Below are 23,226 nucleotides of genomic sequence, written 5' to 3'. Positions count from 1 at the left end.
TGTGTAAAGGGAGCTGCTGCTGATTGGCTGCTTCTAGGGCGGACGCGGATCTGCTTACTTTCTGACGTAGTTTCTGGAGCGAGGCAGTCGCTGTGCGGAGGATTTTCAGGACGTTTGTACCGACTGTAAGTTCTCTAATTAGCGGTGGTTTCTCTATAGGACTCGGACTTCTGCCAAGGGCAGCGCGCTTTTTTCTTTCCCGAATGTGAAATGCTTTTAATTCTGAGTCTCGCCTTCAGTTCGTCCCTATCCCAACCTGCCAGAGGCCATAGGGATTGTTCAGATCCTTATTTGTGGAGGTATGTTTTTCTGCACTAAAAAGAAAAAGAAAAAATTTTTTTGCAGTACTTTGCCGCTTAAGTGCTTTAAGTGCCAGTTCCTGTGGAGGAAACATAGCTCTGACAAAATTTTGAATTTATTGAAGGGAACAGAAGATAACAGTCAATACAAATTGTAGGAGAAAATACAGGATATGCCCTACTGGGTGGGGAGACAGGGGACTGCTCCCAACAGAAATCGAACATTCTTTTTTTTTTGCGGTACTGGGGATCGAATTCAGGACCTTGCGCTTGTGAGACAGGCGCGGCGCCACTGAGCTACATCCCCGGCTCTAGAACTTTCTTCTAAAAGGCTATTTATTATGCCCCAGGTTATTAAAGGGAAATAGTCGAACAACTTGAAGTGTCTTATGAGTCAGAAACTGGTTGAATATATATATTCTTTTTTGGTACCGGGGATCGAACTCGGGTCCTTGAGCTTGTGCAGCAGGCGGCGAAACCACTGAGCTAAGTCCCGGGTCCTGGTTGAATATATTTTTGTGCACCTGTAAAATGAACAATGTTTTGTTCTCTTTTATATCCATAAAAATTTTTAGTGCAGCCATTAAAAAGGATTATCACAGTAGTCAAATTTTTAAAAAAATCGATATCCAGCGTTCCCTGTATAGTATCATTTGTGCTAAAATATGCATGAGGGAGGCCATGGGCGTACTGCAGTTGTAGACTAATTGTCTGGTACACCCAGGCCCTGGGTTCGATCTCCAGCCCTGGAAAAAAAAAAATGCATGAGGGTCAAGGAGGTACGAATAAATACACTGTATGCTCGGTGCACATAGACTGTGTCTAGGCGGATATTCCGGAAACAGATCATGGTGCTCTCCTTGAGGGAGCGAAACTGAAACCAGGGGCCAGAGGGAGCTTTCCTTCTCATGGCGCATCTGTTTGATTTCCTTATCATTTATGAAGCATTGCCCTATTAAATTATTTTAAAAACAATGATTTAAAAAATCCAAGAGCCAGCCATGGTGGTGCATGCTGTAATCCCAGCTCACAATTGCCTCAGGCTGAAGCAAGAGAACTGCCTTGAGTTCCAGGCCAGCCTGGGGTACCTAGTGAGTTCTAGGACAGCCTGAACTACGTAGTGAGACCCTGCCTCAAAAAACCAAAATAAATATTAAAAATCAAATGTGTGGCTTGTGCACAGGCAGGAGTCACTGAAAGGTCAGGGGGTGTGGACGGGCTGGATGCTTTCTGAGCCGTGTGACTTCTCTGCAGCCGAGTGGACTTGAGAGCCTGGCAGCCCAGCTATATGGGATGTTTTCCACGTCTCAAAGCCTCTTACACACCGAAGAGCACAGGGAGCACAGGAAATAGCCCAGGCATGGGAAAGGAGTCTTTTGCCAGGGTGGGGAGGCAGTATCATCCCACGGTGAACATCCCACATAGTGAAAGAGTTCATAGTAAATGTTCTAAATGGTGGGAGGAGCCAGAGGGACAACAGAAAGCATTCTAATTATTTTGTGTGGCCTTCACTTCCTGGGAGCTTCACTGCTGGTGAAGATAAAAACCAAAAAGTCTCTAGAGCTTCCTTGGAATTTCATTACAGGAAGTTTCCTCTTTTGAGAGCTGGCCTGCTTTGAGGGGAATCCTTTCCTACCAGAAAAATATCAGCAGCACAGAAGAGACATACTGTGGTAACGTGTGTGACAATGGAGGAGCTGGGGACAGCCAGATCCACTGAGCAGGTAAGCAGCCTCATCATAGCAGCTGTTATTTATTGAGCACTCACTGTGTCCTAGAGACTGTTCGAACTACTTTGCACATATTTTCATTTAGCCCTCAGAACAACTCTATGAAGAAGGCGTGGTTTCTTCATTTTTATTGGTAAAAAGAACTTGGATAGATGGCTTATAAGTTCACCCAGGATCACCTAGCTAGTCAGTGGCCGACCCGGGGTTTGAGCCTGAGGATAGCCATCCTGCCTCCAGAAAAGGGCTTCTATAGCACAGCTCTAAAAAAACAATTAAAACCAGCCTGATGTGGTACAAGTCCAGAATATCAGCACTGGGTAGGCTGAGGCAGGAAGATAGCAAGTTTGAAGCCAGTCTGAACTACATAACAAGACCCTGTGTAAAGCATGCATGTGTTCTCTCTCTCTCTGTCTTTGTCTCTCTCTTAAAGCCATCAGACATTCATTGAGTACCTTTTGTGTTTCCCGGGATGAGAAGAGTTGTGGAAAACATTTGATGTCCCTGAGTGCCAGGGTAGCTCCTGGAATGTGATTTCTTTTGGCAGTAAAATATACATGACATAAACGTTACCATTTTAAAGTAAACAATTCAGTGGCTTACGATTCTTTGTTACTGAGGTGAAATTCACATAACAAAATTAGTCACGTAAAAGTAATCAATTCAGAGGCATTTAGGACGTTCACAGTTGTAAATCACTGTTTTTAATTCCAAAAACTTTATCACCGCAAAAGGAAATTCTCTACCAGATCAACAGAGTTCATTGCCATTGCCCTCTCTTTCCTGCCTGGGTCACCACAAATCTGTGTTCTCTCGCCATGGATTTGCCTATTCTGGGTATTTCATATAACTTGAATTATACAGTATGTGAACTTTTCTGTCTAAATTCTTTCACTTAGAATGTTTTTGTGGTTCCCCTGCATTGTAACATGTATGAATGCCTTAATCCTTTTTATAGATGGAATACTACAGATGCACATACCACAGTTTGTTTATCCAGTCCTTTACTGATGGAGGTTTGTGTTGTTTCCATCTTTTGGCCCCTGTTCATAGTGCTATTATGAATGTGCATGTGCGCGTACTTATTTGAATACCTGTTTTCTGCTCCTTAGGGTATATACTGAGGAGGGGAATTGCTGGGTCATATGGTAATTCTATGTTTATCTTTTTGAAGAATTCCCATAGTAGCATGTGATGTTTTGCCATTAGAATATTTTCTTCGTACTTCAGTTTATCTCTACGGAAGAAAAGGAGAGCATCTTTGTAGGGTGAATAAGAGGAGCATAATGTAGTAGAGTGGAGAGAAGACACACACTGGGCTAGTTTTGAATCCCTGCTCTACTGCTTGCTAATCACATGTGCATAGGCTCAGTTATGAGCCTCTATGAATCTTGGTTTCCTTGTCTGTAGAAATAGAGATGCTCATTCCACTCATCCATCTATTCATTCAGTGTATCTGCTCCAGGCTTACTGCAGGCTAGGCACAGGGGATACCATGAACAACCATGGAGTTTACAGAATGAGGCAAGGAGAAAGGGAGAACTCAGGGGTGAACTATTTTGCAAAAGGAAGAATCTTTTTGTTGTGAGATTAATTTCTCTCTTGCATTATAGGTGGACAGTGAGTATATCCATGTAGGCCCACATCTTATTCCTCTCTATAGCAGCATTCGACATAGACCCTACAGGTTATTTCAGGTTCTGGAGTTGTGAGCAATAGAAATTGACTGGCTCAGTTGAAGGGCTATGGAGGAAAGACTAGGATGACTTCTAAATGAAAAGAAGAACTAAACAGTACTCAGAAGGGTCTGGAAGTAGCCAGAGGCAGTGACAAGATCCTTAGCCTTAGCAGCTTGTAGCTAGGCCTCCTTTGGGCTCTGCCTTAGAGGTCTGCTCCAACGCTTTCTCCCAGTGCCCAGTGCCAGTACCTATTGGTTGCTTGCCCAGGCTCAGGGCACAGGGTGCGCCGTGCTACCTAGTGCTGTAGTTAGGTTTGTACAATGCCAGGGTTTCCCACTGTAGGCAGAAGAGGATTGAGCACTCACGATTTTCTTGCCGATAGCACTAAAATGTCCTGGGGAAGGGTGTCTTGGACAAAGTCATAGTTGGAGTAGAAAGAATAAAACTCTGAGACTGAAAGTGAAAATCAGCTTGGACTGAAAAAGAAAAAAGCAGGCTAGAAGGACAGAGATGACAACCTAGTTGTAAAGCCAAAGGAAACACTATTCCTCCCAAAGTCATACACAGCTGTGAGGTGTTATGAAGGCCCTTCTTTGAGTGACCACTGCTGTGTTACCTTTGACAAAAGGCTAAAGTAAGGCCTGCTGTCTTGGTTACTTTTCTCATTGCTGAGACAAAATACCTGACACCCAAAGTTAAAGGAAAAAGGTTTATTTAGCTCACAGTTTGTAGAGGTTTCACTCTATAGTCCGCTGGCTCCAAAGCAGGGTGGCATTGCAGAAGAGAAATAGTCCACGGCAAGCAGGCAGACATCAGCAAAGCAGCAAGCAGCAGCAGCAGCAGGCTTGCCTTCTTTCTCTTCCTTTGTATTCCATCCAGGCTACAAGCCTATTGATCGGTTCTGTCCATATCCAGGATGGGGCTTCCATTATCCATACCCTTAATCCCAGCATCACACCCTGAATCCGAACTCACACCCCCTAATCCAGCCATCTTTGAAACTCCCCACCTATGACCACATGGGGCTTTGTGGGGGGGTCATCTAGATACAAGCCATAACACCTGCCTTGCCTTTCTCATCTATTACTGGGGGTAACCAATGGTCCAGCCTCCCCAGCCATGATGATAATGCTAAAATTTCTAGTTAAAGCTGAGTTTGCTGGTGCACACCTATAACCCCAGTACTCTGGGAGGCTGAGGCAGAAAGATCATAAATTCAGACTCAGTCTAGACAACTTAGTGACTTAGTGAGATCCTGTCTCAAAATGAAAAAGGCAGGGGATGTAGCTCAGTGCAGAGGCTCTGGGTTCAATCCCCAGTACTAAAAAAACCAAAAATCCCTAGTTAATCCCATATCCAAAACAGTAACCAACCCAGAACTTACTCCTGCTTATCAGACTGAAGGCTTATTCCTGGTAAACTCTTGCTGAATAGGCTTTAGAAGAAATGGCAAGGGCTGGAATAGCACGCTGTGATTGACAGTCCAGCCAGGACCATGGCTAGTGGTGGCTACTCCCCACAGGAAAATGGAGCATTGTCTCCAGGAAAAAGTAAGGGCACTGAGCACCTAGACACAGCAGACTATTTCAGTTAATGCTAATTATTTTTTGTCATTGTGTGGGTTTTGTTTTTTTTTTTTCTTTTTGTGAGATGAGGTCTTGCTGTGTTGCCCAGACTGGCCTTGAATCTGAAATCTTCCTGCCTCAGCTTCCCAATAGCTGGGATTAGAGGTGTGTACCACCATACCTGGCTCGATGCTAAGTGTTATTAATGAGGTTATTTTTAGAGACAAATTATAGATAATAATAATGCCTCCTGATGATTATTTGCAGTGTGTCAGGCACTGTAGGTCTACCAACTCACTCGATTCTTATGGTGACTTCACACCTTCTTGTGGGTCTCCAGTTTCTAGGATATACTTTCTGCATGGGAAGGGTCCTCTGACACACATCTTCCAGACTTGTCCCTCACACCGGTAATGTGGCAAATAACTCTGAAAGGCAAGTCCCTAAAAAAATAAGAGCACTTCTTAGCAAACTCCTGGGAAGGGAAGAATTCTGTTGTCATGGGATGGATGTGTCGTCACTTCCTAAACATGCAGAAAGCAGAAGATGGCAGGTTGCTTCTGCCTCTAATATCACCTCACCTATTTGCTGGCCTAGCAGCGCTCTCTAGATCCTTCTAGATCTTCTGGAGGATGTGTGAAGTGAAAAGTGGCTGTGGATGCTGGGCATGGTGTGCACATCTATAATCCCAGTACTTGGGAGGTTGAGGCAGGAGGATCACTGCAAGTTCAAGGCCAGCCTGGGTTATATAGTGAGACCCTGTCTCACAAAAACAAAAAACAAAAAAAATTGACAAATAAAAGTGGCTGCAGGGCAGGAAGCTTGTAAGTTAGGTACCAGCCTGGGTTACATGGCTTGGACTACATAGTGAGACCCTGTCTCAAAAAAAAAGGAAAGAAAAAGTGGCTCCAGAACACCCCCCCACACCCCCTTCCCACAGGTTGGGGGGCTTACACCCTGCTCTGGTCCTACCAATGATTTAGAAGCTGTTCCCTGTGCACTAGGGTCTATGCTGAGAGCTCTGCATGTGTCATCTCATTTAACAGAGGACGAAACTGAGGCCTGATGCCCTTGCCCATGTGATGACAGAGCCAGGTCCCAGCCAGAGGCTGCCTAGAGGTCACGTGCTGAGCCTCAGGTTGCCTTGCTTGGCTGACCTGGGACACTCGGTCCATGCAGCCTGCTTACCATGTTTACATGTTTGCTTCTGTACTTGTTCATATGTAAATATATTTTAGTGAATTACCATACAAATCATAATTTGCAGAGGACCTAGCCCAGTAGGCTGTCATTATTATTGGACTCATAAATGGATGGGTTCCTGACAATTAGGCCAAACAAATCCTATTTTCTTTTTTGGTACCAGGGATCGAACTCAGGTCCTTGTGCTTGCGAGGCAGGCGGTGGAACCACTGAGCTAAATCCCCGGCCCCACTAATTCTATTTTCTCCACCACTTTAGCTTATGGCTCAGTGCACAGCTATGTAGTTTGCCTGAGCTCTTAAAGATTCTCCATCTTTCCAGTGAACTCCATCCTCCAGACTTCTCCCTCACACCCGTAATGCAGCGAACAATGCTGAAAGGCAAGTCCCTGAAAAATGAGAGCATTTCTTAGCAAATTCTCTTGGGAAGGGAAGAATCCTGTTGTCATGGGATGGATACATCATCTCTTCCTAAATTTTCTTTCATAATCTCAAGAATCCTCCTCAGGATCCTGGGAGGAGAAGGGGAAGGGAGCCCCTGCCCCTGGGCCCTAAGGCTGGGGAAAGCCCGGGGAGCCTCTCTGGTGCTGCCAGTCACCAGAGTGGTCTGAGGTGTGAGCTCTGTCACTGGCATCACCTTCCTCGTGGGCAGCACGGGAAATGCAGTTTCCTGGGCCATTCCAGCCCCACTGACGCCAGGTCTCTGGGAGTCTCCATGGCCCTACATTTGGTACATTTCCGGAGCTGTGGTCTTTTTCTAACATCAAGGGGAAGAAGACTGAGGCAGGGCTGGAATTAGGGGAGAAATGTGCTTTAAAAGCACTTCACCTGATGACCCTCACACATCTTTCCTGCCTGATTGTCATCATGGCCGCACTTGTCTCATTACTGTCAACTTCCTCAATGCACCGCTGTTCTAAGGCTCCCCCTGTGGAAGACAAAGTGATGGGAGTAGGCACTACCCCCACCCCCTGCTCGTACAGCACTCACGTCTTTCAGGCCCCTCTCCATCTTCCTCCATGTTCTGCTCTGCTGCTGCTGTTGCATTGGGGCAGGAGGGTATATGATGATGATGGCAGCTCTAGAATGTGCAAAGACCCATTACCTTTATGAAGGTCAGAGGTGATATTCCTAGGAATCAGTTTGTGTTTGCATTTGGGGCACTGATATTTTGTGCCTAATTTAATATGGACTGGATTGAGAGAATGGGAGTCTGTCTGTTTTCTCTCCCTGCCTGACCTTCCTTTCCCTTCTTCCCGAGTTTGTTTACTCCTTGTCTGTAGCTGCTTCTGCAGACTTCATCAGTCTGGCCTGCCTGAGGTGCCCTTCCAAGATGCCATTCCTGCTACATGGGGGAGAGGACAGCAGAGGAGACAGGGCCTATGGCTCTGCCTGGCTTAGGCTTAGGTGGGGGATTATTCTAGTGTCTGTGGGAAGACAGGAATAAATGTATGTGGAGCAACTTGCTACAACTCAACAACAATACTAAGTAAACATACTGATTTTTTTGTACTGGGGATCGAACTCGGGACCTTGCACTTGCAAGGCAGGCACCAGAGCCACTGAGCCAAATCATCCTGATTTTAAAATGAACAAGAGACTCAAACATTTCTCCACAGAAGATATGCAAATGGCCAGCAAACACATGGAAAAATGCTCAACATCACTAAATCTAAGGGAGTTGCAAATCAAAACTGCAATGAGATAGGCTCGCTCTGATGGTTACTCTCAAACAGAAGCCAAGTGTTGTCAAAGATGTGGGGAAATTGGGTTCTTTATCCACACTGCTGGTAGGAATCTAACATGGTGTAGCCACTATGATAGTTCCTTAAAAAATTAGAATTCAGGCTGGGGATATAGCTAAGTTGTAGTAGAGCAGTTGCCTGGCATATGTAAGACCCTGGGTTCAATCCTTAGCACTACAAACAATAAACAAACATATAAAAAAATTTTTTAAAGGATACTTTATTTTTTAAAAAAAGCAGGGGTGGGCCAGGGATTTAGCTCAATGGTTTTGCCACCTGCTGCACAAGCGCAAGGACCTGAGTTTGATCCCCGGTACCAAAAAAAAAAGCTGGGTACACATGCCTGTAATCCCAACACGCTGGGAGGCTGAGGCAGGAGGATTACAAATCTGAGCCCAGCTGGAGCAACTTAGCAATTTAGTGAGATACCAGATACGTGCTTCACGTCATGGCTTTGCTCAATATAACACCCTTGAGAAGTGGGGTCAGTGGGCAAGTCACTTTCCAGGCCCTCCGTCTGTCTCTCTTAGACGAAAGCTATCATTCTCTCAATAAATTTTGCGTACACTTAGCCTCCGTTGCTCCTAGAATTAATTCTTTGATTTTAGAGAACACGAACTGGGCGTGTTGGACATCTAGCAGGTTGGGAGTTATAATATTTCTCTTATATTATTTGGAGGTCTGTATATTGTATGCCCTATATATTATTATTTTTGTAATATTTTTCTTTAAAGTCATCTTTTAAATTGAAACATTTCCCTAATCAACTGTTACCTATATGGATTTTATGTTTCACTAAACATATATTTATATACATATAATTTTAAATAAATACATAACTATTAAAAAATTAAGCTGAGCATGGTGGAACATTTCTGTAACTGCTGTGGAAGCTGAGACAGGGGGATTGCAAGTTCAAGGCAAGCCTGGGCCATTTAGCAAGACTTTTTCTCAAAGTAAAATTTTTTTTAAAATTTAATTTAATTTTTTATTTTTTTAAATTTTATTTTATTTTAATTTATAGAACTTTCCATAACCTTTATGTAGACCACACTTCCCTTCTCTCATGAACCCAACTTTATTTCTTTTTCCTTAAATTCTTTTATTGGTACATTTTAGGTATACATTTATCTTTATCTCTGGGTGCTTGTACCTGTACATGATGCATCTTGGTTCTTATTTTTTCCCCATTCACTGTCCTCCTTTCACCCCCTCCACCCTTCCCTATTTACAAAGACTTTGTTTCCATTTTTTCTTTTCTCATAATTTTCCCTTTCCCTTCTTTCCTTTCCCCTTCCCCTCCCACCATCCCTACCCCTTTGGACCTTTTCTTCCTATTTCAAATTATCGATTAGTCATTTTAATCATTTTAATCCTTATTTACACTTTCAATTTCTCACACCAGAGAAACTATTCAGTAATTACACATGTGTGTTCTATGTATTTCACTTAAGATTATTGCCTCAATGTGCATCCATTTAGCTATAAATGTCTCTAATTTCTCATTTTTTATGGCTGAGTAGTGCTCCATTTTATTTTTAAAAACCCCACATTTTCTTTATCCAGTCTCCAGTTGATGAGGACTTGGGCTGTTTCCAAGCTTTAGCTATTACAAACTGCTGCTATGAACATGGGTCCACATATATCACTGTGGTATGATTCTCTTAATTCTTTGGGGAAGATACCCAGCAGAGGAATAGTTGTTCTCAAAGTAAAATTTAAAAAGGATGGAGGCTGTAGCCCTGGGATAGAGTGCTTGCCTCGGATGCATAAGGCCTTGGGTTCAATTCCCATTACTGCAAATAAATTTTTAAAAATGTACTCGTGTACCACTAAAATCATCTGGTATGTGTACTCCAGTGCTCAGAGTAGACTTACATTAGTGGACTCTCTCAGGCTTATGGAAACCAAGGACTGTCTGTGTGTGTGTGTATGTGTGTATTGTGTGTATGAGGGGCTTCTTGGCCAGTGGGTATGTGGTCTTCCCTATTTTCTGCATGGTGTTTCCTTCAACACTGAGCCAACAGTTCCAAAGCATTGTGTGCAAACCTTTAAAATCCCTTCATGTCCCTGTTTGCATCAAGGCATCCTCCCCAAGTTTCTGTTATTCCTTCTTTTATTGGAGCTGGTTTCACCCTGCTCTGTCACACCCTAGGGCGAGTCTGTCACACCCTAGGGCGAGTCTGTCACGCAGGCAGATCAGCTGACTTGAGAGATTGCTTGCCCTTGGAACACTGAACCATGTCTTGGGTCCCAGAAAGGGCTGGTCAGCTGATCTGAATAGCCCTAAGCTGCTTTTATGTTTGTTTCTCTTGCTCTCTCTGTTCTGGTGCTGGGAATCAATGAAGCCAGGACCTTGTGCATGCTAGGTAAGCACTCTACCACTAAGCTACATCCCTGGCCCCTCTTAAATCTTTGTCAGAATGTGTATTTTTAAAATGTTTTTATTCATTTTGTTGAGGTTTAACTTCTAGTCTTAAAATATATATCTTGATTAGTTTTTATTTAAGAATTCATTCACGAATCACTACAGAAATCGTGATGTAGTCCTGTGCTATTTAGTACAGTAGCCCACAGCCACATGCACTTATTGAGCAATTGAAGTGTGGCTAGTTTCAGGGTAATAAAAATATGCCTTTGACAACATAGTACCAAAAAAGTAACATATACCATTGGTATTTTTTCATTGTTGACTAATGTCCAAGTGACAATATTTTTTATATATTACATTAAATAAAATATATCATTAAAATTAATATCACCAGTTTTTAAAAACATCTTTTAAAATATGGCTAATAGGTAACTTTCAATTATACATGCAGCTTGCATTATATCTCTTTGGACAGCGCTGGTATAGAACAGTTCCAGCACTCTAGAACTCACGTTTCTTGCTCCTCAATGCCATCCTAAATGTATCCCCTGATCACTAGCATCCTGGATTCATTTGGCCAGTATTAGACCTTTATGTAATTGGAATCCTATGGTATGTACTCTTTCATATCAGGCTTTTTTCATTCAACATTAAATCTGTGAAATTCATCCATAGTTTAGTAGTTTGTTCTTTTTTACTGTTCTGTAGTATTTTATGGTATAAATAGGCAACAGTTTATTTTACCTGCTCTGTTGTTTGCTAACATTCATGCTAATTCAGTTTTTCATAAAACTATTGTCAACAAAACTTTGTATATGTATTTCTGTGGATAGACAGTACCAGATGACAATTTTTCAGCTTTATAGTGGTTGTTACAGTTTATATCTAGATGTCCCCTGTTTGAGGGGCCAGGGGCAGAATATTATGGCTTGTGTCTAGATGTCCCCTCCAAAGCCTCATGTAGCCATAGGTGGGACTTTTTCAGAGGTGGCTAGATCTTGAGTATGTGATTGATTCCTGGTGCAATGCTAGGATTAAGGGTCCTCAGATTAAGGGTGGATGATTGCTACATCAGTCCACTGAATGGTTTAGCACCACCCTAATCCTGGTATCGTGGACACAATATAAGGGACAGAAAGAGGCTTGTTTTGTCTTTTGCTTGCTTGCTTTTGCTGTCTTCTGCTTGCCATGAACTGTTTCTCCTCTCTGATGCCCCTTTGCCAAGCCACCCTTCCTTGGAGACAGCTGATTATTAAGGACTGAAACCTGTGCAAACTGTGAGCTAAATAAACCTTTGCTCCTTTAACTTGTGGGTTTGGGGCATTTTGTTTCAGCAGTGAGAAAAGTAACTAACACTTCCCCCAAGAGCTTCATGTGCTTATAGATGGGGCTTTTGGAAGGTGATTGAATTATGAGGTGCTACAGCTGACTTGCTGTCAGCAGGTGGGGCCTGGTTAGAGGGGGCGTCATTGGGGTGTGGCCTGGAAGGGTGTATCTCCCTTTTTGTCTCCTCCCTTTGCTGTCTGTTTCCTGACTGCCTTGATATGAGCCACTTTCCTCTGCCCAGACCCCTTTACCATGCCACTGACCATTCAAGGGATGACACTTCTGAAATGTGAGCCTCCTCCTTTAAGTTGTGAGTGTTGCATATTTTGTCCCACCAACAAGAAAGTCATTAAGACAATGGTGCAAAAGTGATACGCATTTAGCAGAAATTGTACTTTGAGTTTTGAATCTTGATCTTTTCCTCAGGTAGTACAATACTCTCATGATACTGGGCAACATGATACTGGGCAACAGCAGTGAGTCACAGCTCCATTAGCCACACAATCATGAGGGCAAATAATCAACCCTCGATAGAATACTGTGTTGCTAAGCCATGTTGTTCAGCACTGTTAGGTGTATTCAATGCATTTTCAACTTTCTGTGGTTGTTTCTTTTGCAGCACTGGAGATCAAACCCAGGGATACTCTTACCACTGAGATACATTCTCAGCCATTTTTCTTTTTAGACAGGTTCTTGCTAAGTTGCTCAAACTGGCCTCAAATTTAAAATCCTCCTGCCTCCACCTCTTAAATAGCTAAGATTACAGGTATGAGCCACTGTGCCCAATTCAACTTGCACTATTTTCAATTTACAGTGGGTTTATAGGGGTTGGCCCCATTGTGAGTCAAGGATCTTCTGTTCATAAACACTCATTTCTCTTGGTATGTATTTGAGAAAAGAATTTCTGGGTCATAGGGTAAATCTATGTTTCACTTTAGCAGTGCTGCCAAATGGTTTTTCAAAGTAGTTGTTACAGTGTAAACTCCATTTGCCATGGATAAGAGTCCTGGATGCTCCAGTGCTTGTGATTGTCAGTCTTTTTGATTTGTAGCCAGTCTAGTAAGAAGACAGTCTAACTTTCAATTGAAACTAATTCTTACCATTATCTTCTTTTTGCAAGGTACAGACACCCACCTAGAAGATACAGATAGGCAAAAACAAGATAAAAATAGTCATTATCTCAAGTCAACCTCTATTAGCATTTGATACCTGCATTTGTACATTTATCAGTGTGTATTGTGACAAAATGGCATCAAAGTATATTTTTTATTAATTTACCATGACCATCTTCCATGTTTATAAATATTCATCTACAGCAGTTTTTAACAGCTGAATAATATTCTGCTGTATGGCTTTGGCATAATTTAATCAATTTCCTTGCTCTTGAGGTAATCAAAATTTTCACTGTTATAAACAATGTTATAATGAGTGTCCTTGCCATTAAATCTTGGCTCATGTTCTTAAAATTTTCCATTGGTGAAGTTTCTTGTTAAAAATACGGTTTGCAACCAGGCATAATGGTACATGCCTGCAATTCCAGCACTCTGTGAAGCTGAGGCAGGAGGATTACAAGTTCAAGTCCAGCTTGGAAAACTTAGTGAGATCCTGTCTGAACATAAAAAAGGGTAGGAAATGTAGCTCAGTATGAAAGCCCTAGGTTAAATCCCCAGTACTGCCAACAACAACAAAAGCTAGTTTGCATGATTTGAAGGCTGCTAGACTGTCCTGTTCCTATCCCCATGCAGCTCTTTCTCTACCTTTGAAGCAAGGGGAGAGGGCAAAAGCATCCTGTCTAGAGCACAGGGTTGTTTCTTCCTACATCTGAAGTGTAGGAGGCACGGCACTCCTAGGACTCAGTAATCGATAATACAAAAGCACAGGTGTTTGTTTCTCTGGGGTTTTGAGGGGGCTATATGGGATTCCCAAAGAGGAGACACCTGAACTAAGAAAAGGAAATGTGGATTGAGAGCAGGGAAAGAATGACCAGATGAGTGAAAGTCCAGAGTGGCCTCTCGATTGTGGTCTCATTTGTGGGACTGGGAAATAACACCACTGTGACTTGGCTGCTGTTGGTTCTGACAATCCATATCCCCAGTAATTCCCATTTATATGGGAAGTTTCCCCCTGAGAAGGAGAAGAAATATCTAGAAGTGGATGAAAGGACCCCTCTCGCTCCTTTGGACTAGACTTAAAACACTCTATAAAAAGAGGAACCATAGCAAGAAGCTGGTGGGACAATTCAAGATGGACTTTCCAAGATTCTGAGCAAGGCAGAGCTGTTTAAGGGTCCAGGTGACCTGGTGTAGCTCAGAAGGAGCTGGCCCTGCAGGAAATGCTGTACCCTGAGCTGGGTGCTTATAAAGGAAAGAGGTTTGTTTAGCTCACAGATTTGGAGGTTGAAAGTCCAAGACTGGGTGACCCCATCTGTTTGGCCTCTGGTGAGGACCCTCTGGCTCTGTTACAACATGATAGAGAAACAGAAAGGAACCCAGCTGCATGAAGAAGGGATGTGGAGTGGCCTCATTTTATAGCAACCTGCTCTCACAGGATTAACTCACTGCTTGAGAACAGTATTAATTTCTTCCTAGGGTGATGCCCCCATGATCTAATTGTCTTGCACTGGGCCTCAGCTGTTAAAGGTTCTACCATTTCTTAACATTGCCACTCTGTGGAACGAGCTTCGAGCACATGAGCCATTGTGGGTCAACCACATCCAAAACAGTGCAGGCTGAATCTTCTACCTTGTAGATAAGGATAACACTCTAGGATAGAATGTTGGAGATATTATCCCAATACAGTAACAGTGAGCCACAAGTGACTGTTAAGCCCTTGAAACATGACTAGTGTGATTGAGGAACTGAATTAATTAATTTATTAATTGGTTTATTTATTTAAATGCTAGGATTAAACACAGTGTCTTGTGCATGCTAAAAACTAGACAACAACCCAGCCCATTTTATTCACTTATCCCATTACAAAAGCAACATAATAACAGGAATTAGTACATACCTTTCTGTAATAACTCTGAATGTAAGTGGTCTTAATTCACCAATTAAAGAACACAGGCTGGGCTGGGGATTTAGCTCAGTGGTTTCGCCACTTGCTGCGCAAGCGCAAAGACCCGAGTTCAATCCCCAGTACAAAAAACAAAAACAAACAAACAAACAAAACACAGGCTGACAGACTGGAGTAAAAAACAAGACCCAGCTGCTGCTTGTGAGAAACAAACCTCACTAGCAAAAAAGGATAGACTAAAAGTAAAAAGAGAAAAAAAATATTCCATGCACTATATGGATATTTCCCACAGGGCTGCCTGAGTGTTCTCACAGCATAGCAGCTTTCTCTTCTTTAAGAAAGAGAGAGAAGCAAGCTGCAGGCCTTTTATGATGTAGTCTCAGAAGTTAGACATCACAGGCTGGAGGTATCCCTCTGTGGCAAAGTGCTTGCCTAGCATGCACGAGGCCCTGATTTCGATCTCCAGAACCACAGTAAATAAATAAACAAAAGAAAGAAAAGAAAAAATAAGTCATATGTTATCACCTATAACATCCATTATATGTATGTATATTTTTCATACAAATGGGGCATTTATTACATTTTATTCATTAGAAGTTAATTCATTTTGCTGTGGTTTAGAGTGAGATGGATTAAATTCTACCACCTTTTGAAGGGAGGAATGTCATAAAATTTTTACATAAATTAAAACAACAACAATCAAATATATATTCTGTCAGTATGTACATCTGTAAAACATATCAGTCCATAAATCTTGTTGTATTGATTAACCATGGTAGAAAAAACAAAACAACAAAAAGTTAATTCCCTACCTTAAATTTTACATCAAAATAAATCCTTAATTGCAACATTTAAATGTTCAAAAGTAGTGGAAGAAAATTCAGATTTTAAAAAATTGCACTAGAAAAGGATATTGAATTTTCAAATGGCACAAACAGCCCGTGGGGAATGTACTGACAGTATCATCCTAACACCAAAGCTTAGGCAACATCGAAGAAAAACCTGACGGATAAAAGGTCATGAATAAAAATTAAATACTTTGGAAGAGAAAAGTCAAAAGATAAATGAAAGCTAGAGAGAAATATTTACAATCCATACACAAGAACTAAGCCCTTGAATTAAGATCTCTTACAATTTCTTGCAAAAAATGGGAAGGGGACAAGAGGTGGTGGAAGGAGGAGAAAGGGGAGATGAAGGGGACAATTAAAAATTAACATGTTATATACATGTACTGACTCCCCGTGATGAATGTAATCATTAGATATTGCAAACATGTACTAATAGAACTAAAAGTTTTTCTCCAAAGAGAGAGAGACTCCAAAATATGTCCCCAGCAGGTGTCCTTTCCTGGGTGAGTAGACAGTGCATATGCAGTCTGGAATTTCTCTCTCCACAGAACATTACATGTCTCAGCACCCAGGCAGAGTCTGTCGATTTCAACTCTTGAGCCCACTTCCAAAAATGCTTGCACCTCTCTGTATGGCTCACCTTCAAGAACTTTCCTCCTCGCTTTCCAGAGCCTCTCATTAAAATGCTTCCTGTGCAGGCTGTGACTCACAGCAGGGTTCTGGTCCTGGTTGTGCTGATTTCAGCAAGCCTTCCCTAAGGCATAGATGGCATTTCTGCAGTGCCCAAAGAGGGAATTAAAACTGGAAAGTCTATGCGTTCATTCAGCACCTCATTCTGAGGCCTGGATGTACCCAGAGCTGTGATTTTCTCTGTTTGTTCTCATGAGGGAGGGGGAAGGGTGTAGGGCTGGAAAGCTGATGTAGAGCTATCCTGGCTGCTTGTCATCCTTGTCATCCTGCAAGTCCCCTGCAGCTCTGGGGCTCAAATTCTCCTGCAAAACTAGCCAGGAGAGCAAGGTGGTCCCCATGGGCTCCTCCAGCTCTACCATCCTAGGATTCCGCTCATTTCTTCTTTTTAATGTGTGGGCTCAAGTATCTGGTAGAACCTTATTTGAAAAGTGTTTTGAAGCCCCTTAAGAGCTCTTCTCAGATTTTGCAGCCCACAGAGAGTAAAGAAAATGGTTCTAGTTACTGAAGCTATTCCTCCATTTTCTAAAACAGATTATGCTCCACTCATTTGGAAAAGGTACAGTTGCACAGAGAGAAATGAAGGAGGCAGTCGTCAGGTTAAGTGATGGGTCAGCCCTGGTCTGCAGGTGTTGCCCTATAATTTGAAAAGTGCCTGTTGGGTTTCCAGGTGCTCAGGTATCCTCTGTCTCCCCAGGGAGGCTGTATAGAGCAGGCTGGCTACAGACACGGAAAGCAGAATTTAAGGGGTTGATTTCAGGTCCCTCCTGTCCCAAAATGTTCTTTAACCTGTCTGAGGCTCCTGACGCTGGTGCTTCCTTGCAGTAAGGCCTGGGGAGCAACTATTTTTGGTTGCCCAACATGTCCTTCCCCTCACATGCGTCCATTCTCCTTCTGGTCTGGCCACAGATGAGGGTATGGGAGGGAGCCAGTGAGGGGAAGCATGCATTAAACCTCATTTTCCTGGACACTTGATGGGTCCAGGCATGGGTGTGATGTACACAATGCTGGGAGGGAGAGGCCCTGTCCCTGGAGTTACTGAGCAGGGAGTGATTCTGAGACTTCTGCCAGACCTCCTCGTTCTGACACAGGAAACAAGACTATGGAGTAAGGACAGGCAGAGGCAATGGGAAGGAGGTTTGAGTTCATTCTTGGAGTCCGTAAGCTACCTCATTGCCTTCCCAGCTGCAAAGTAAACAAATCCCTTTTTTTTTTTAACCATTTGAACTTAGGAGTGTTCTAATTCATGTATTCTTTGGTTTGGTTTTTTTTTTGGTACTGGGGATCGAACTCAGGACCTTGTGCTTGCGAGGCAGGCGCTGAAACCACTGAGCTAAATCCCCGGCCCCCCATGTATTCTTGTATTTCTGTAGGAAGCTCTTCTTAAATTGTGAATGTGTTACCCAAGAGGAATGATAACATGGAACCAGTAATATTGAGTAGGTTTTCACATCAGCTCTTACTGTTACATAGAACAGATAAGTTTGACAAGGAAAATAAAGGTATTAGGGAAGGGTGGAACCCTTGTACATTGGTGATTAGAATGTAAAGTGGTGTAGCTACTGTGGAAAATAGTCTAGCAGCTCCTCAAAAATTATATGTTACTGGATGACCTAGCAATTCCACTGCTTAGCTCTGTACCCAAGAAGATTGAAAACATGCTCATACAAAACCCTGTACCGAAATGTTGTTATTCATAATAACCAAAAAGTAGAAATAAACTAGCTAACAACTGATGAATGAATAAACAAAACATGGTATACCCATACAATGAAATATCATTCAACAATAAGAAGGAATGAAATATTGATCCATGCCACAATGCAGATGATCTTTGCCAGTACTAAGCAAAAGGAACCAGTCAAGTCAAGAGGGGTGATGTCCATAATAGGCAAATCTATGGAAACAGAAAAGTTACTGGTTGCCAGGGGCTGGAGAGCAGCTGTTAATAGAATGGTGTTTCTTTTGACAGTGTAAAACTATTCTGGAGTTAGACAATGGGGATAGTTTCACAATCTTTTAAAAATTAATTAATTAATTTTGAAGACATGGTATTACAGTTTGGATCTGAAATCCTCACGTGCTGAAGGTTCGGTGCTTAGTGCAGCAGTGTTCAGAGGAGAGGTCTTTGGGAAGTGATTTGATTACAAGGGCATTGACATCCTCGAGGGTCAATCCACTGGTGGGTCCATAATTAAAGGGCTACTGGGACTTGGTGGGAACATAGGGTATGGGGCCCAGTTGCAGAAAGTAGTTTACTGGGGACTGCCCTTGAAGGGTAGATTTTGTCCCTGTTCCGCCCCTCCTTGCTGCCATGAGGTGAGCTGCTTTGCTCCACCACATGCTTCCCACCATGATATTTTGCCTCAGAAAAAATGGAGCTATGTGACCATAGACTGAAACTTCTGAAAGCATGAGCTAGAATAAAACTTTTCTCCTTTAAGTTGTTTGCTCTCAGGTGTTTTGTTACAGTGATGGAAAGCAAACACAAGTGGGTGTCTCACCATGTTGTCCAGGCTGGCCTCAAACTCCTGGGCTCAAGTGATCCTCCTGCCTTAGGGTCCTGAGCAGCTGGGACTACAGGTGAATGCCACTGCATCTGGCTTGGTTGCCCAATCTTGCAAATGTACTAAAAACCACTTACGTGCCCTCTAAATGGATGAATTACTGGTATGTGAATTTCATCACAATTTTTTTTTTTTTGGTACCGGGGATCAAACTCAGGTCCTTGAACTTGCGCAGCAGGTGGCGAAACCACTGAGCTAAATCCCCAGCCCTTCATCACAATTTTTTAAAAAGTTATAATTACTGTTACTATCCTGGTCATTCCCATTTTTCTCATACTATGCTGAGTTCATTTTGTGGTTTGACTCTAATTCTCTCTCAGACATCCTTCATTTAGCTGCCCCCTATCATACAGGGTCCTCCACAGTTTTTAGAATCCTTGAGATACTACCTGCTATGAATCGGATTAGAGGCTGATTTCTCTTTCAAAGAAGAGAGATCTTTTTGTTCTTCTTTTTTCAGTTATTTTGCTAAGGAAAGGGACTAGTGTTATCAACTCAAAGAGGACAGGCAGCAGTAGACTGAAACTAATTCACAATTTTGTTTAAATTTACTTGTCAAAGGCAGAAATATTGAATTTCATGGATACTCCCAATTCTCTGCACTGGGAGCAGACTTCCAGGAAGCAATTATGTAGAACAAAATGTAATGGGTAACAGGGGTGCCTGGTGAATTATTCATAATCTGATAATGATTTTAACCCATTTTTGACATGACCTGCTACTGATGCTCGTTCCTGGAAAGTTCCCAAAGTAAGCAACATGGAGGTTTCCTTTAGTCATGCTTGTACAACCATAAAGCTCCTGGCTGCCCCAAAACCACTTGGATAACAAGATCAAAAGTGCCCCAGGATCCCTTTTCTTCCCTAAGACCACAAAGCAGAGGTAAAGGCTGCTTTGCAGCGTCCTGTGACTCATCCATCACTCCTCACTGCAGTCTGCTCAGGGAGGGTAGTGTGGGCTTCCTGCCCAGCAGCGTGCCTGGCACTGAGAAGGCAACAGTGCTTATTTGTTCTTGATTGTTGAATGAATGAATGAACCAATGAATGGTGGAAAGAATGAGATATTTATAGTAAGTGAGAGTTGAGCTAAATAGTTTTGTTGCTTATTACCATAGCTATAGTAAGCAAGTATCTTGCACTCAGTTTCTTTATAAAGTGTAATATAAAGTGTAATATCTGGCTTGCTGCATTATTGGGAGACTTTGAGAACATAGTAACTGCTCAGTAAGTAGTAGATACTATTAGGCTCTTCCTTCGTAGTAGCAATCATGGAACTTCCCCAAACCTGTTTAAGTGTGAGGGAGTCAGTCAAGCTTCCTTAGGAGCCATAGGTTCCCAGAACTGTCCAGATAGCAGAATCCCCTGGGAGATTTTTTAAAAATATAAATTTCCAGTTTTTACTTCTAGGGATTCTGACTCAGTAGGAATTTAATAGAATGAGGCCAGAAAATATATTTTATAGTTTTGATTTTCAACAGGGTTAAATGTACAGATCTTCAGTGTGTAGCTGCATAATTTTTGACAAGTGTATGCACTTGTATATCTAATACCCCAATCAAGATGTTGAACATTTCAGTGGGCACGATGGTGCACACCTGTGATCCTAGCATTTGGGAAGCTGAGGCAGGAAGATTGGGAGTTCAAGGCCAGCTTGGCCTATAGAGCAAGACTCTGTCTCAAAAAAAAAAAAAAAAAACACAAATAAAAAGAATATAGGACTTTTAATTTCCATGATCCCAGAACATTTTCACTTCCCATCCATTCACATCCTGCGGACAACTACTGGTTCTATTTTTATTACCAAAAATTAGTTTTGCTTGTTCTTGAATGTGTGTCAATGGAATCATACAATATGCACTTCTTGGGTGTCTGGTTTCTTTTGTTTCTCATGATGTTTTGGGGATCCATCCACATTGTTGCTTGTATCATATCAATTGTTCATTCCTTTTCATTGCTAAGTACTATTTCACTATATGACTAAACCTTAATTTGTAACCTATAAGAGCTTTTAAGGGTTATTTTATTTTTTGTTTTTTTGAGACAGGGTCACGCCATGTAGTTCAGGCTGGCCTTGAACTCACTATGTAGCCCAGGCTAGCCTTGAACTCGCAGTGATCCTCCTGCCTCAGCACTCTGAGTGCTGGGGTTACAGGTGTACACCGCCACTCTACCTAAGGGTTATTTTTTACTATTATGAATAAAAGTTCTATAAATATGTTTTCATTGCTCATGAATAAATACCCAAGAGTGATATTGTTGGGTAATAGCATACGGATATGTTAACTTTATTTTAAAGACCCTTCAAATGATTCTGATGGTCAGATTTGAGTGAAAGATCAACCTGGATGATTTGATATTGATAATCTGTTGGTCATTATTTCACTGTGTGCCTTTCAGAAAGAAGTTCTTTCACTCGAGAAATACTTTCTGTTCACTCTTTCCCCAGTGGAGGAGACCAACTTTCCTCACTGGCTTTCCAGTTTCTTACCAGGGAAGAGAGCTCCCAGGCAAAGGTCCCTATGAGTCTCTTGGATTGTGTCATCCAAGTAGGTCCAGGAATCAGTGGGGGTGCAGGGAACCCAAGGAAGAGGCTGCAACCTGAGGAAGGTTTCCTCCACCCTTGGGATTGCTAGGTGGGTTAGGAGGCCCAGCAGTCCCACCACCACTGTGTGCAGGCTGGGGTGATTGGAACAGAGGCCTTAGACCATGTATAAGCATCACCTGGGGTTTCTGAGGGAAGAGCCTATCGGGCTCAGGACAGGGCAGTTGGAATCAGGGTCTCTAATTATGATGAGAGAGGAAAGAGAAGAAGCTGTGAGAACAACCATTTTATTTCAAGGGTCATGCTGGCTGTTGGCTCAGGGATCACGATTTTTTTTTTTTTCTCTTTCTGAAGTTGCTTTTTGCTTTTCGACATTATTAGAAATCACAGTAGGAGCAAAGACATGTGGAAGCTGAAGTGATCTTCAAGGTCAGTGTTTCCTAAAGAGTGAATCATGTGCGTGGGATTCAGCATGGTTTCTGGAGCCATGAAGATGAATATGATTAAAAATATGTATATGTTTTAGTGCACAGCAGGAAAACTACAACTATACAGAAAATACATGGTTTTCTGGGTATATTGCTTAGTATAAAGCCAAGTTAAAAAGCTAATTCAGTTTTCAGAAAATAGTAAGTATATAATAGTACAAGTGATATACAGGAGTGATAAAATGTACAAGGGAGAGGCTTAGATTATAGACCGGTAGTAAAGCACTTGCCTAGCATGTACCACCCCTTAGGTTCCATCACCAGTAACAAACATGGGTGAAGGTGGATAAGGATGACTAAGTTTTAGAAACTCCAGTCAAATCAGGCATTTAGCAGATGAGGAAACTGAAGCCTTGCGATGCAAATGACTTGCTCAAAGTCAGACCCCATCAGAGCTAAGACAGGATTCCCAAATTTACCTAATTCCTGATCCAGGGCTTATTCCAGTCTATCTGGTTTTTCACCCTTGTAAAAAGGGAAAGATAGGGGCAGGGATTAACTCAGTGGTTTCCCTGCCTGCCTCGCAAGCACAAAATCCCAAGTTCTAGCCCCAGTACCAAAAAAAAAAAAAAAGGGAAAGATATGAACAAAAGAGCTCCCAGACTACGCCCTAGATTCAGAGTGAAATGCATTTGAGAAACAGCCTACAACTGACTAAACCACAAAATCAGAAGGAATCTGTCAGAAGGTGTGGGCTCCAGTAAATCTGAGTTCATAAAAAGGTAGGGGTTGGGGTGTACCTCACTTGGAACATGCTTGCCTAGAATGTACAAGGCCACAGATAATCCTCAACCCTGCAAAAAAAATGATGATGAGGAGGAGGAGGAGGAGGAGGAGGAGGAGGAGAAACCAGATTTCTAAGGAATGAACAGCAAGATTTTGGTAATTCTCTTTTTTTGAAATCTCAGAGGGAACAAGGACAGAGCAGCATCACAGCTGGTTTCCCTACCCTGCCTCCCATCCCTCCCAAAGAGTGCAAATGACCTCTCAGACAAAGCTCTAGTCCTGTGCACAAGTGCCCACATGAGTCAACTAACCAAACCCTGCACAGACTTTCCAAGGCCGAGAAGGCCATAATTGTTCACGGAAATTGCTGCAGGCAGCTGGAGATGTGTAAGGACATGGCTTCTCAGATGACTGTCTTCTTCAAATCCTTACAAACTCAC

At 42.4% G+C, this 23,226-nt stretch overlaps 1 protein-coding gene across 2 annotated transcripts in view; it reads left to right on the top strand.

Annotated features, from left to right (window-relative positions):
• The window catches only part of Ndfip1 (Nedd4 family interacting protein 1), a 107,633-nt gene continuing 84,407 nt past the window's right edge, over positions 1-23,226 (top strand). The window contains exons 1-2 of one of the 2 annotated variants that reach the window (XM_004854314.3): positions 1-125; positions 1,885-2,023. In XM_004854314.3, the coding sequence (XP_004854371.1) occupies positions 1,988-2,023 (36 nt within the window). In that variant the 5' untranslated portion in view covers positions 1-125; positions 1,885-1,987. Of the gene's footprint in view, positions 300-1,884; positions 2,024-23,226 lie in introns of both variants that reach the window. The other variant, XM_021266134.2, reaches the window with a different exon arrangement.

Source organism: Heterocephalus glaber, unplaced genomic scaffold (genome assembly GCF_053883595.1).
Source record: "Heterocephalus glaber isolate CG9 unplaced genomic scaffold, H.glaber_assembly_v1.0 deba00001463, whole genome shotgun sequence".
NCBI classification, from domain to species: Eukaryota; Metazoa; Chordata; class Mammalia; order Rodentia; family Bathyergidae; genus Heterocephalus; species Heterocephalus glaber.
Note: the sequence above shows the minus strand (reverse complement) of the source record. Positions and strands in the feature narration are given on the sequence as shown.